We start from the raw sequence: 12789 nt of genomic DNA on the forward strand, positions 1-12789 counted from the left end.
TTGCTTTTTCTTCAGAGAATGTAGGAAATGATTATTTTGCAAATATAATAGGCCCAGGCAGGATCTCTCAGCAAAGCATATTTTAATAATGATTTTGCAAGACTGGGTGTTCTACCTAAACGCAGGCACACCTAATAGCCCCTGCTTATATCCCCCCAAAATCCCTGCCACACTTTCACTCCTGTTCCCCATTGGTACTGCAGGGTTTACAGACCACCCTGACACACACACTACCCTTCCCCTTATCAGTATGGATTCCTGATACTTTGGCTACACTTCCCCCTAAATTAACTTGTAAATACAGGTGTCAGTATATATTCCGGGAAGAGACTGTTTTACGTTAAGGATTCATAGTGCGATGTCTCGGTCCCTCCGCCGTGCCGGGGCCAGGCGCCAGGCTCTCGTCACCCACTCCCTGCAGAGCAGCGCGCCGCGCAGGGCGGCCCGGCGGCCTGCCGCCGCCTTTACCTGCTCCGGGCGGAAGTGCCGCTGCTCGGCCCCACCCCTGCGGTGCCAGGGCCGCTTCCGGCCGCTCCTCCCGCGGATTGGCCGAGCGGGCGGCGCATGCGCACGCTGCCGGGAGCGGGCGGAGCGGAGGCGGCTCGAGATGGTGGGTGAGGCCGCGCGCGGGGCCCGGTCAGAACCGCGGGGCCCGTCCCGTCCCGTTCCCATCCCGCCCCGTCCCGTTCTCATCCCGCCCCGTCCCGTTCCATTCCATCGCGTCCCGTTCCCATCCCGTCCCGTCCCCTTGGCGCTGCCCCGGCCCGGCTGGGGAGGCGCCGCCTCTCGGGTGCTCCGCTGTGGGAAACGCCCGTGTTGCCGCAGAGCGGGGCGGAGGGACCGAGGGACCGGTGCTGGGGCTGCCCCGCCCGGGCGGGTCTCTGGGCCGTCCGGTGTCCGTCCGTCTCTATCCGGTTTGCCCTGGTCGCACCGGTTCGGGCCGGGTTCGGTTTGTCTCCGGACCGCGCGGGTGCGGTCGGTGTGTTGTGAAGTGGGGGTTGGGGGGGTCTGTGCCGATTGTGGCCTGGCCGGGGTCACAGCCCGGGTCACACCCCGTGTCACACACTGCGTCTCGCACCCTGTCTCACACACTGTGTCGCACACACCTTGTCACCCTCATCTTGTGGGTCCTTTCCTGCGGGTGTGTCCATGGGACGCGTGTCCCAGGTTTCCTCTGAGCGGTGGGGCGGTGGGCAGTGAGTCTGGGGGGCTGAGTGTCCCTGGGTCCAGTGCCATCACTAGGACGCTTGGCTGGCTCCTCGGGGTGTCCTCCCAGGCTGGGAGCTCCCTCCAGGACGCAGACCTGTCCTACAGCATCTTTGTGTTACATGAAATCCCCGTGGAGAAGCACAGAGGTGATGGGACAGAGAAGATGCTGCTGGGTTTGTGAAATGAGCCGTGTGTTTCCTGGGCTAAAAGTGAGGTGATGAGACCTTAGGAAAGGGTGAGACGTGTCATGGTCTGAGGTGGGTCCCTCTGCTCTCAGCCGTGCCCGGTGGTTTTTCAGGTAACATAAGGGAAAGTGTAGAGTCTTGCATCTGGGCAGGAACAACCCCAGGTTCCAGTATAAGTTGGGGAATGACCTATTAGAGAGCAGCGTAGGGGAAAGGGACCTGGGGGTCCTGGGGACAGCAGGGTGACCATGAGCCAGCACTGGGCCCTTGTGGCCAGGAAGGCCAATGGTACCTGGGGTGGGTTAGAAGGGGGTGGTCAGTAGGTCAGAGAGGTTCTCCTGCCCCTCTGCTCTGCCCTGGAGAGACCACACCTGGAATATTGTGTCCAGTTGTGGCCCCTCAGTTCCAGAAGAACAGGGAACTGCTGGAGAGAGTCCAGCGCAGCCACCAAGATGCTGAAGGGAGTGGAGCATCTCCCGTGTGAGGAAAGGCTGAGGGAGCTGGGTCTCTTTAGTTTGGAGAAGAGGAGACTAAGGGGGGACCTCATTAATGTTTATAAATGTATAAAGGGTGAGTGCCATGAGGATGGAGCCAGGCTCTTCTCGGTGGCAAACAATGATAGGACATGGGGTAATGGGATCAAGCTGGAACACAAGAGGTTCCGCTTAAATTTGAGAAGAAACTTCTTCTCAGTGATGGTGGCAGAGCCTGGCCCAGGCTGCCCAGGGGGGTTGTGGAGTCTCCTTCTCTGGAGACATTCAAAACCCACCTGGACACCTTCCTGTGTAACCTCACCTAGGTGTTCCTGCTCCAGCAGGGGGATTGGACTAGATGATCTTTTGAGGTCCCTTCCAATCCCAAACACACTGTGATACCGTGATGAGAGTGTGATCAGACTCCTTCTCCAAGAGGTACAAGCCCAGGGCAGCTGGAGCAGGACAGAGGGACAGTCCCTGTGCTGTCACCGGGGGATTCACCCGGCCTGCCTGGGGCTGTGGGTCCTGCCCCAAATCATCGCATGGACTGAACCCTTCAGTTCGTTCTGTCAGACACTCGAACACCCCCCGGGATGGGGGAAGGTGCCGTCCGAGGAAAACGTTTGCGTTTCTCGTGGCTACCGGGTTACAGCTCCTAAAGCTGGAAACAGTCAGGGGAAAGACCGTTGTAAGCCAGCTGGCTATTCAGTATTCTTTGGAACCTGGACTGTATTTATTTTGTCATGGTTGTGCTGGAGGTTGTTTCCTGTTCAAGTGTCTTGTTGGCCAGTTTGTGTTTGTGAAATTGGGGATGAAAATATGTGGAAAAATTTCTAAAAGAAATATATATTGACCTAAGTGGAAGGTGTGGAGTTGAAATGGTCTAATAAGAGATTTTTTCAGCAAACCGAGGAGTTCAAGCATTCTAGATGAAAACAGAAAGGCAAAGGCCGCTGTTGTATATACAGCAAAGGTTATGGAAGAGGAAGCCAGTGATGGGGAGTATTTATTCTCCTTTTGAAGTGTGCATCTCTCCTGCCCCATTTACTACCTTTTGTAGTTATCCATCCCTTTGTGAAGATAGCTTTTGTTTGTTTTGCGAGTTAAATATACATGGTTTTTTCTCAGCAGTGTTTTTGCCGCTCTGCTGAGCTGAACTGGCTTGCGGAGGTGTTGGACAAGCACCAGGGCTCCCTGTGCCAGGGAGTAAGAACAGGAGGAGCAAGACCTTCCCATGTCAGCAGATCACCCCCCTTGTCATCAGATTATCTATCGGTTGTTAGAAGAAATTAAAAATTGGTGTTGTTCTCTGCAGATGCTTCTTTGCGTCCAGACGAATTAGTTAAGGTCCAATGAAAGAAAGTATTTAACAAATCAGGACTTACATACTGCTAATAAGTCAGGAAGTTATTTTGGACTTGAATATGCCGCCATATTCCTCTCAGCATCTGTACACACGGTCTTTGTTCCGCTTCCCTTGTCTTCTATTTGAAGATAGTCCAGCATTCAGAAATAATCAAGAGCTTTGTTGAAAAGACTGAATTTTTCTATGCTGGATAAGACAGAAAAACTCTGCTTCATAAAGACAAACTCCAGTGGCGCCGTCTCTTATCAGTGACAGTTTGTTACTCCGAGCTGCTTGTACCGACAGCACCCTGCGGAAGATTGGTTTGCAGATCTGAGGTTGAGGCCGTGTGGTTTTGTTAGGACAAGGGAGCGGGGTTTATAACGCGCCCACGTTCTCGTGCTGCGGGGTGGAATCAGACAGAGGGTTTTCATGATGCCCCAGGAACAGCCGCCGTGGCCAAATGCGCCGGGTGGGTCTCGCCTTTCCCAGGTTCAGGTGATTCGAGTCCCCGCGAGAGCGCTGCTGTGCGACTCTCTAGCAAGACCTGAAAGATGCCGCGTGTCTCTGTTTCCTTTAATGGGAATAGAAAATGCCAAATATTCACCCGGCTGTGGAAAACAGCTCAGGTGCTGAGGCTTTGTGACCCTGTCAGAGGACACGCAGGTGAATGTTGATTGATGTCTTGCAGTTGCGCAGAAAGGTTTGAAAGCTCTTCCAAAGTTGATGGTGGTTTTTACAAAGACAAAGGGACTTTTGCCTTGGCCTTCAGTTTTTGGGATTTATTTTTAAGTTGATTTCACAAAGTTGTAAATTATTTTTAGTGGTTATAATCTTGTTAGTTATCCCAGCATGAATCATAATTAGAAATAAATAGCATTTATTTGCTGGTTTTCCCCTTACTTATTTGTAATTGCTCTTAGCATTCCTTTGATAAAAGGGGAGGTAGCCTTGTATGAAGAATGCAGAAAAAATTATGAAAAAATATATATAAAATTATTTAAAAAAATAAAATTATTTTTTAAAAATTTAAAAATTATAAATTCCACGTGTATTTTCTTATGTGCTTTTTGCTTGCCACCTGAATGGCAGCAGTCTGACTCAGCAGTGTTCCGGCTGCCACCCTGCAGTGAGGAGCTGATGGGTGAGGTTGCAGAGAAAGGGCAAAGATTAGAGAGGAGTTCCCAGTTTCCACAAGATTATAATCGCAAATGAGTGAAGAGCAAAGATGGAAAACAACTGAAAAGGTGGTACCAAAGCACAGACATGTCGCTGCGTAGGGCGGTGTAGGTAAAATCTGCCTGAATCATCTTGGTGCAGCTTTATTCTTGGACACATGATTCCAGAGCTCTGGTGGAAGGCAAACAGCAGCTGTCATCTATTGATTTGGGCTTTTTCTGTTTGCAGGCTGAGGTGGAAGAAACGCTGAAGCGAATCCAGAGCCAAAAAGGAGTGCAAGGAATCATTGTGGTTAATTCTGAAGGTACAGTGTCAGTCTCGGTTTTCTGAGATGTAACTTCTGAACACGCACTTTAAAAACTGCTGATGGTGCTACTTGCATTTAGATTCCAGTCTGTCTTTAGTGAAGATTTTACTGTAGCCAAAGCAGAGACACAAGAAAAATTGGTTTCTTATTTCTGCTTTTTTGCAAACTCTCTTTAGTGTTTTAGGAAGTAAATAAATAAAGATAAATAGCAAACGCTTAGAAATACTTGAGTTACGCCAGTGTTTGAGGCTGTGTTCAGTCAAAGGCTTTGTCAGTAGCGCTAAAACCTCTCACAGCATCTGAAATGTTGCTGCTGTGCATGTCCAGAGCGCTGCTGTCTTGGCCTCTTGGACTCGATGATCTCCTGAGGTCCCTTCCAACCCCAACCGCCCTGTGATTCATGACACTCGTAAGCTGGTTGTCTCTTTCTGGACTCAGTGAAGGGCCCAATAGAACAGACTTGTTCAGAGCCCTCTAAATACACTGGGAGCAGCCCAGCTTCTTAAAATTGTGTCATTGTCTTTTTAAATTGAATATTTCCTAGAAGTAAACCTTAGGAAAGATGACAGACAGTGGCTGTACATGAATATATTGAAGATCAGATTCTTGCATACTTGTATGCAGCTTGTGTTCCTGCTCGCTGCTTTTTCATGATGGTGAATAATGGATCGTGCTCCCCAGGCTGGAGCTGCACTTATTTGAACAAACACCTGCAGCGGTTTTTGTGCTGTGCCAGTAGTTGGTAGTTGGCTGCTGTGTTGTTCGGACACATGAGCTGAATTTTAGCTGCCTTTTTGTGGGGAAACGTATCTATTGGGTGGCAGAAGTATAATGGAGGGAAAGCTCTGGCCAAAGTGTGTTGGTTTCTCTGCCCTCTTGGCTGGGACACAGGAGCTGAACCAGGGACCTCGCAGGACAGTGTCAGCTCCTGCGGCTGAACCTTGGAGCCTTCACCTTCACAGAATTCCAGAATGTCAGGGATTGGAAGGGCCCTGGAAAGCTCATCCAGTGCAATCCCCCCATGGAGCAGGAACACCCAGATGAGGTTACACAGGAAGGTGTCCAGGCGGGTTGGAATGTCTGCACAGAAGGAGACTCCACAACCTCCCTGGGCAGCCTGGGCCAGGCTCTGACACCCTCATCAGGAACAAGTTTCTTTTCAAATTTAAGTGAAACCTCCTGTGTTCCAGTTTGCACCCATTGCCCCTTGTCCTGTTCCTGGTTGTCACCAGAAGAGCCTGGCTCCATCCTCCTGACACTCCCCCTTTCCATCTTGATCCCCAGGAATGAGTCCCCCCTCAGTCTCCTCTTGTCCAGCTCCAGAGCCCCAGCTCCCTCAGCCTTTCCTCACACGGGAGATGCTCCACTCCCTTCAGCATCTTGGTGGCTGCGCTGGACTCTCTGCAGCAGTTCCCTGTCCTGCTGGAACTGAGGGGCCACAACTGGACACAATATTCCAGGTGTGGTCTCCCCAGGGCAGAGCAGAGGGGCAGGAGAACCTCTCTGACCTACTGACCACCCCCTTCTAACCCACCCCAGGTACCATTGGCTTCCTGGCCACAAGGGCCCAGTGCTGGCTCATGGTCACCCTGCTGTCCCCAGGACCCCCAGGTCCCTTTCCCCTACACTGCTCTCCAACAGCTCGTTTCTCCAGCTTATACTGGAACCTGGGGTTGTTCCTGCCCAGATTCAAGACTCTACACTTGCCCTTGTTCTGTTTCATTAAATTTTTCCCCACCCAGCTCTCCAGCCTGTCCAGGTCTCTGATGGCAGCACAGCTTCCAGTGTCACCACTCCTCCCAGCTTGGTGTCACCAGCAAACTTGCTGATAGTGCGCTCTAGTCCCTCATCCAAGTTGTTGATGAATATATTGAATAATACTGGTCCCAGTACCGACCCTTGAGGACTCCACTAGGTACAGGCCCCATACCTGTGTGATACAGCAACCGATGTTCTCGGTAATCAGCACCAATCCCAGCCCAGCTGTGATGTTCGGGAGCCTTTCTGAAAGGAAAAGCTGTCCCTAGTCAGGAGAAAAGCATTGAAACATTGGTATTTCCTCTCTCTGTCCCAGATATTTTTGTTGTTATTTATTTCAATTTATAAATTTCATAAGTAAACAATTAAATGAAAAAGCAAAAGTAAAGCACTGATGCTACTAGAGGTAAACAGTTCTTCTGGCCTACACCTGCAGTTCCAGATCTTAGCCTTTCCACATCGTATTTCTGTTTATGTTCTCCGTTTAAGCCTTTAAAAAGAATCCCCAGTGTAGCAACAACATCTGCTGAGGTTAAATGGCCACCCCAGTTGGACCTGGTGCTGCCCAAGGCGGAGTTAGTTCTGCAGTTTTGTCACTGACCCTGTTTTGCAGGTATTCCTATCAAAAGCACTATGGACAACTCCACGACGATCCAGTACGCGGGCCTCATGCACAGCTTCATCATGAAGGCGCGGAGCACCGTGCGGGACATCGATCCGCAGAACGACCTCACGTTCCTGCGCATCCGCTCCAAGAAAAATGAAATCATGGTTGCACCAGGTAAAAGTGAGTGGGGTGAAGCAGGGATCAGGGAATCCAGTGCAGCTCTCTTCTCGTGCGATTGACACTGTCAGCCTGAGATGACTGTTCTGCCTGCTGCTTTTATTCATATTGTATAATCCCTTCCAAGAAGCTGTTCTGCTTTCTTGTCAGTCGAAAGCTTTTATCATTGACCTAAATTTGCTTTTTTCCTGTTTGAATATGGGAAATCGCTTCCCTCATTTCATGTTGATCAAAGTAGAAGGTGTTAAATATTGTTTGAGAGTGTGTTGCAGCCTCTCATGTTTTGTGCTTTCAGTATAAAACCACAAGAGTTGGAAAGGAATATATTTGGAGAGCCATTCCAGCTCCGCACTGTAGACAAAGTGATAAAGCAAAACAGTCTAATAGATTTTCCAGTTCAGAGAAAAGTAATAGAGCATATTGTAGCTGGAATAATGAGTTGTAGAATGTAGCAGCAGCAACCATCTTTTCAGGGAACATCCTCATTTCATCCAATTATGCCCTGGTGTCGAGGGTTTAGATTGCGGGGTGACAATCAAACCCTGGCAGATGTGTTGTTAACCCCCTCTCCTCCCCGCCTTCCCCTTTTGCCCCTCCCTCTCCCCCTTCCCATTCAGCACAGGCAATCGGGAGGGAAAGAAGGACAGAGAGAAGAGTTGGAAACATTAAAAATGTTTTACTAATAAGAATAGAGAAAATAACACAAAATGTACAAAACCAATCTTGAAAGTCTCAGCAACTGCAGAGCCGGCACCTGAAGTCCTGGACTGGACTCTGCAGCCAACCGGAGCTGGATTCAGTCTGTCACTGGCCTCAGTTCGCAGGGACGACTCACAAGGTCCTCTCCTAATGTCACCATAAGGAAAAAGGGACCAGATCCTCATGATCTCCCACTTTTATATGAAGTATTCATGTGAATGGGATGTTATACACAGTTGGCCAGTTCCTTGGTCACCAGTTTCTCGTTGCCCCTCTCCCGAGATGTCCATCCATGCTTATCAATAACTTCGCATTCCATTGCTATGTTTACCAAAACATGTATCTGGTTCTCCAGGAAAATGCAGCTGATATGAAGCTTTAGCTGACAGGCACATTCACTAAAAGAGAAACTTGGTTTTAACAAAACCAGGACACCTGGGAAGCAGCGAGATGAGCGCAGGTTGCTCGTGGGGCAGGAACTCGGCTTTGTTCCTTGGTGCTGCCCCACGGTGGGTTGTGCTGCAGGAGGGGATGGCAGCTGCAATAAACCTCTCCTCGGGGCTGGCCGAGGCAGATCTTAAGCCCGGCTCTGGGGTTGATGCTGAGGCAGCCTCTGGTTTCCATGCGAGGCATGAAAAGAGAGGAATGAGCGTTGCTCCCGCAAAACCGCAGCTCCAGCCGCCCCAGTTAGAGTTTCCTAGGTGCAAACTGAGCTAAATTCAGTTGGTTTGGGAGCGTGGAGTTTCTAAAGCTGACACCTTTTCTCAGTAAGGCTCATAAGTGATGTGAGATGCCAAGCCTGTTTTGCTCATTGAGAATGAATGTCAGGACTCTGTCATTCCCAGTGCATCAACAAGATATGAAAAAATGCTGACATTTACTGCTGCTGTGAACAAATATCAGCAATGAAGGAATGATTTTGTTGTGTTTTGTTTTTCTCCAGATAAAGACTACTTCCTGATTGTCATCCAGAATCCAACTGAATGATTCACTGACTTGGTCTGGTATTTTCCCTTTGCTCAACTGTTTTTTTTAATTTAATGGTAATGAATAGAGCGTTCGTGTTAACTCTGCTGTGTCACTTCAGCCATGTCTGGGAAAACAAAAGCAGGTGGTTTTGTTGTTTACAAGCAGAAAAAGTGGCTTTCTTTAGTTTGTATCGCCAGTTGTTTTGAGGACGAGATGGTGAATTAGAATCAGGCAATAAAATTCAACAGATTCTTTTAATAGTTAAGAAGATAATATAATAAAACTATAATAATGTTCTAAAACACATTATGCTTTGTATGTTTCCGTGCTTCTGTCACCACTATTTGAAAAATGCTTTTACACTATTACTTTTGAATTACTTTTACACTATTACTTTTGTAAATATGAAACTTGTCTGTCCTCTGGTTGTGTCTTATTCTGTTGGTTTTACAAGTTACTTTGAAAGAGTCTGGCCATATCAAATTAAAAAGTGTCATCAGTGACTGGTTTTGCCTTATGTGTTTTCCTTCTGAAGGTTCTAATTATTCTCATGATTGATTGGGTTTTTCTTCAGAAAACAGAACCTACTTAGGACTATTTTTACTAATCTGTTGCTTTCTCTAAACAAGGTTTTAGTCTAAGTGTGTGTGCAATAGATGCATAATTGTGTATTTTCCTACCACCTCCTTTTTGTTTTAGACAGAAACGCTGTGGCAAGGCCATCGACTGCCCCTTGGAGCTCTCCTAATATCACAGTCCAGTATCCACCTTTATCTGGTGTCTTCCTTTAGTAATGTTTAACCATGGCCATTAAGGACAGAAGGTCATCTGGGTCCTACAAAATAATAAAGGGCTTATTTTTGTAGCCTTGATAGAGCCTCGTAATTGCACACAGAGCTCAAGAATTCGTGCAAAACATCTGCATTGAAGATGTTTGTCACGTGTGCAACAGACGCAACTCTGGCTTGTCCCAAAGAGTCCTAGTGACATTGTCGAGGCTTTAGATTGCGGGGTGACAATAAAACCGTGGCAGATGTATTGTTAACCTCCTCTCCTCCCCCCCTTCCTCTCCCCCTTCCCACTCAGCACAGGCGATCGGGAGGGAAAGAAGGACAGAGAGAAGAGCGTTGGAAACATTAAAAATGTTTTACTAATGCTACTGATAAAATAGAGAAAATAATAGAAAATATACAAAACCAATCTTGAAAGTCCCAGCAGCTGCAGAGCTGGCACCCGAAGTCCTGGACTGGACTCTGCAGCCAACCGGAGCTGGATTCAGTCTGTCACTGGCCTCAGTTCGCAGGGACAACTCGCAAGGTCCTCTCCTGATGTCGCCATAAGCAAAAAGGGACGAGATCCTCGTGATCTCCCACTTTTATATGAAGTATTCACATGAATGGGATGTTATACACAGTTGGCCAGTTCCTCGGTCACCAGTTTCTCGTTGCCCCTCTTGCGAGATGTCCATCCATGCTTATCAATAACCTCACATTCCATTGCTATGTTCACCAAAACATGTATCTGGTTCTCCAGGAAAATGCAGCTGATATGAAGCTTTAGCTGACAGGCACATTCACTAAAAGAGAAACTTGGTTTTAACAAAACCATGATAGACGTGCAGATGGTCCTGGCCCAGGTTCAGGAATTCGTACATTGTCAACGCTGCGTTTGTGTGCTCGGGCAGCTCGACACAGCCACCGCTGCAGTGTGATGGGAGCATTGGCTCCTTCAGCCTCCTCCATCCCACGGTGCTGGGGATTCACGGCGGTGGAGCCAATTGTGACACAAGTGTTGACATGCTGAATAAACTACAACTCAGGATGAGTTACAAAGCAAGTATGTGCAAGGGGATCGCTCCCAAAGCTTGCACACCATTTTGCCCAAAGCTTGTTGGTTTATGCCATAGTTCATACATACTGCTGCTGTTTCTTAGAGTGGGCAGTCATACTACAATTAGTTCCCCAAAATCATTTTAATATCCCCACTCACGACTTCCTGGTGGTCATCTATTAGGGTCTTTGGGCTGAAGTAAGTAGTCTTCCTTTTGATGAACTTTTCATAAACCTCTTTGGCCTGGAAACCATTTGATACGTGACTCCTTGTCATGCTTTGTTGCTTAGTTTGCTTCACACCAGGATGCAGTTAAGGCTGGGATAGGTGATCTTCTTTAAGTTCCTCTTGAAGCCCCTATTTCTGTTAGTTAAGCCAATCACGTTGCATACATTATTAACCACAATCGAGTTACACAATACATTGCTGTCTACACAATACATTTCTCCTCAACTGTCTATCAGTGTTCACCTGTCCAAAAGGGATTTGTACCAAAGTGCACCTGAGCAAAGAGCCACAGCCTCCAGGCACGAAGCGTTCTGTACAATCAGAGGAAGAACCTTGACCGAGTAACTGCAGTTTTATTAGGGGATGACGTTTGTTGTGCCGCTGAGGGATCGCTCCTGACTCACGTATCTGTCAGCAGAAGCGCATCGCCCGTGTTTCGCCCTGCTCTGTCAGAATTACAAACCGTAGCTGGAGCATGTGGTGCTGTCCGCACTGAGGAAATCACTAGGAATTCCTGGGTGTCCCAGGCAGCTGCTTTCCTGCTTTGGAATCTCCAGTCAAAATGTGGGTGTTGACTCAGACACTTTTCTGGGTTTCAGCACACAAGGTGGATCTGAGGTGACTCAAACAGCTGAGACCACCTGTATGTTCAGCGTTTGCTTTCCGTGCCTTTTCAGACTTGGGCATTAATTTATAGACTGTCTAATTTTTTGAGGTAGTGTGTATGAATGGGAAGGTCAGAAATGCTGTTTGCGACCCGTGGTCGGTCCCACAGCACCTGGGGAGGGTGCTTTACACTATTCTGGGTGTATCTCCGCTGTCATCATGTCTCGGTGTGGGCTGTTACTCCGTTTATGAACCGTTTCTCCCATCAGCACGTGTTTGACCACGCTGCATTGGCATCGCCGTGCGATCATGTTCTGTGCCAGGAAGGGACCGACACAAACATCCATTCCCTACTTGCAGAAAACTGACAGATAACTCTCAGAGCAGGGATTATGTTCATTATTGAATCTGGGTTTAAGCCATGCCATCCAACACCAATAGGGGCTGAAATGGTCCTGACACACAGCAGCTTATATGGTGTGTGTGATCTGTTGTCATTGAATACTGTCTCCAAAAAATGATCTCCAGCAAGCTGAAGTCTCCGGATAATAACTGAATAGTGAGGCAAGGCAGAATTAAAAAGTGACTTCAGGTACCTCTGTCTGTCTTTTGTTGTTCATAAGCATGGAAATGTTTCTTGGAGGTGCTGACCTGCTTCGGCACTTTGGTTGTCCCTGGTAGGTGGCAGCGTCACTCTTTGAACAGCAAAGAACTGTAGTGTCCTGCTTTTTGTTGGACGCTTCCTTAAGGACAGCCGCCCCACCAGTGGTTTTGTGTGGTGCCTGAGTTTGAGACAGAGTGTTGAGGTGTTTTCTATTAAACAAGCTGTATTAAGTAACCCTATTGCAAAATAAAGATCATACCCCTTTTCTGCATTGTGTTTAGACCATAAACTCGCAGTGAAATTACTGAGCTCCTGCTGTGTGCAGATTGATTGGGGTTTTGGAGAAGGTTGGTTCCTGGTGTCTGTTTTGTTTCTAGGGATTTCTCAAGGACTATTCGCAGTCTGACTTGAAATACACTCAGCAGCTCGAATAAAGGGGTCTTGAAGAAGTTGGTTTTGGAGGATGCGGGAGCTTTTCAAATCCATCTGGTCAGGGCAGGGCCTTGCTCTACGTGCCAGTGCTACTTTACACTAGCATTCAAAGGTAATTCAATTTAATTTGGTAGGGGTTTTGTTTGTTGGTTTGGTTTTGTTTGATTGTTTTAGAATA

At 48.0% G+C, this 12789-nt stretch overlaps 1 protein-coding gene across 2 annotated transcripts; it reads left to right on the forward strand.

The window, feature by feature from the left end:
* The first annotated feature begins 343 nt into the window (after window positions 1-343).
* DYNLRB1 (dynein light chain roadblock-type 1) lies at window positions 344-9414 on the forward strand. Of its 2 annotated transcripts, none has more exons than XM_005514601.3 (4): window positions 344-610; window positions 4623-4698; window positions 7073-7240; window positions 8886-9414. In XM_005514601.3, the coding sequence occupies exons 1-4, from the start codon at window positions 359-361 to the stop codon at window positions 8927-8929; spliced, it is 540 nt and encodes a 179-aa protein (XP_005514658.2). In that variant the 5' UTR covers window positions 344-358; the 3' UTR covers window positions 8930-9414. The 2 variants fall into 2 exon arrangements, with proteins under 2 accessions (XP_005514658.2, XP_021137919.2); XM_021282244.2 differs by lacking the exon at window positions 344-610 and adding an exon at window positions 3664-3687.
* Window positions 9415-12789: the final 3375 nt, after the last annotated feature.

This window comes from Columba livia, chromosome 16 (assembly GCF_036013475.1).
Source record: "Columba livia isolate bColLiv1 breed racing homer chromosome 16, bColLiv1.pat.W.v2, whole genome shotgun sequence".
Taxonomy (NCBI): Eukaryota; Metazoa; Chordata; class Aves; order Columbiformes; family Columbidae; genus Columba; species Columba livia.

Coding starts and splice junctions, on each gene's coding strand:
- DYNLRB1 (XM_005514601.3), top strand. CDS start 359: ATGTCTCGGTCCCTCCGCCGTGCCGGGGCCAGGCGCCAGGCTCTCGTC. Junction 4,699..7,072: donor CATTGTGGTTAATTCTGAAG/GTACAGTGTCAG, acceptor CCTGTTTTGCAG/GTATTCCTATCAAAAGCACT. Junction 7,241..8,885: donor TGAAATCATGGTTGCACCAG/GTAAAAGTGAGT, acceptor GTTTTTCTCCAG/ATAAAGACTACTTCCTGATT.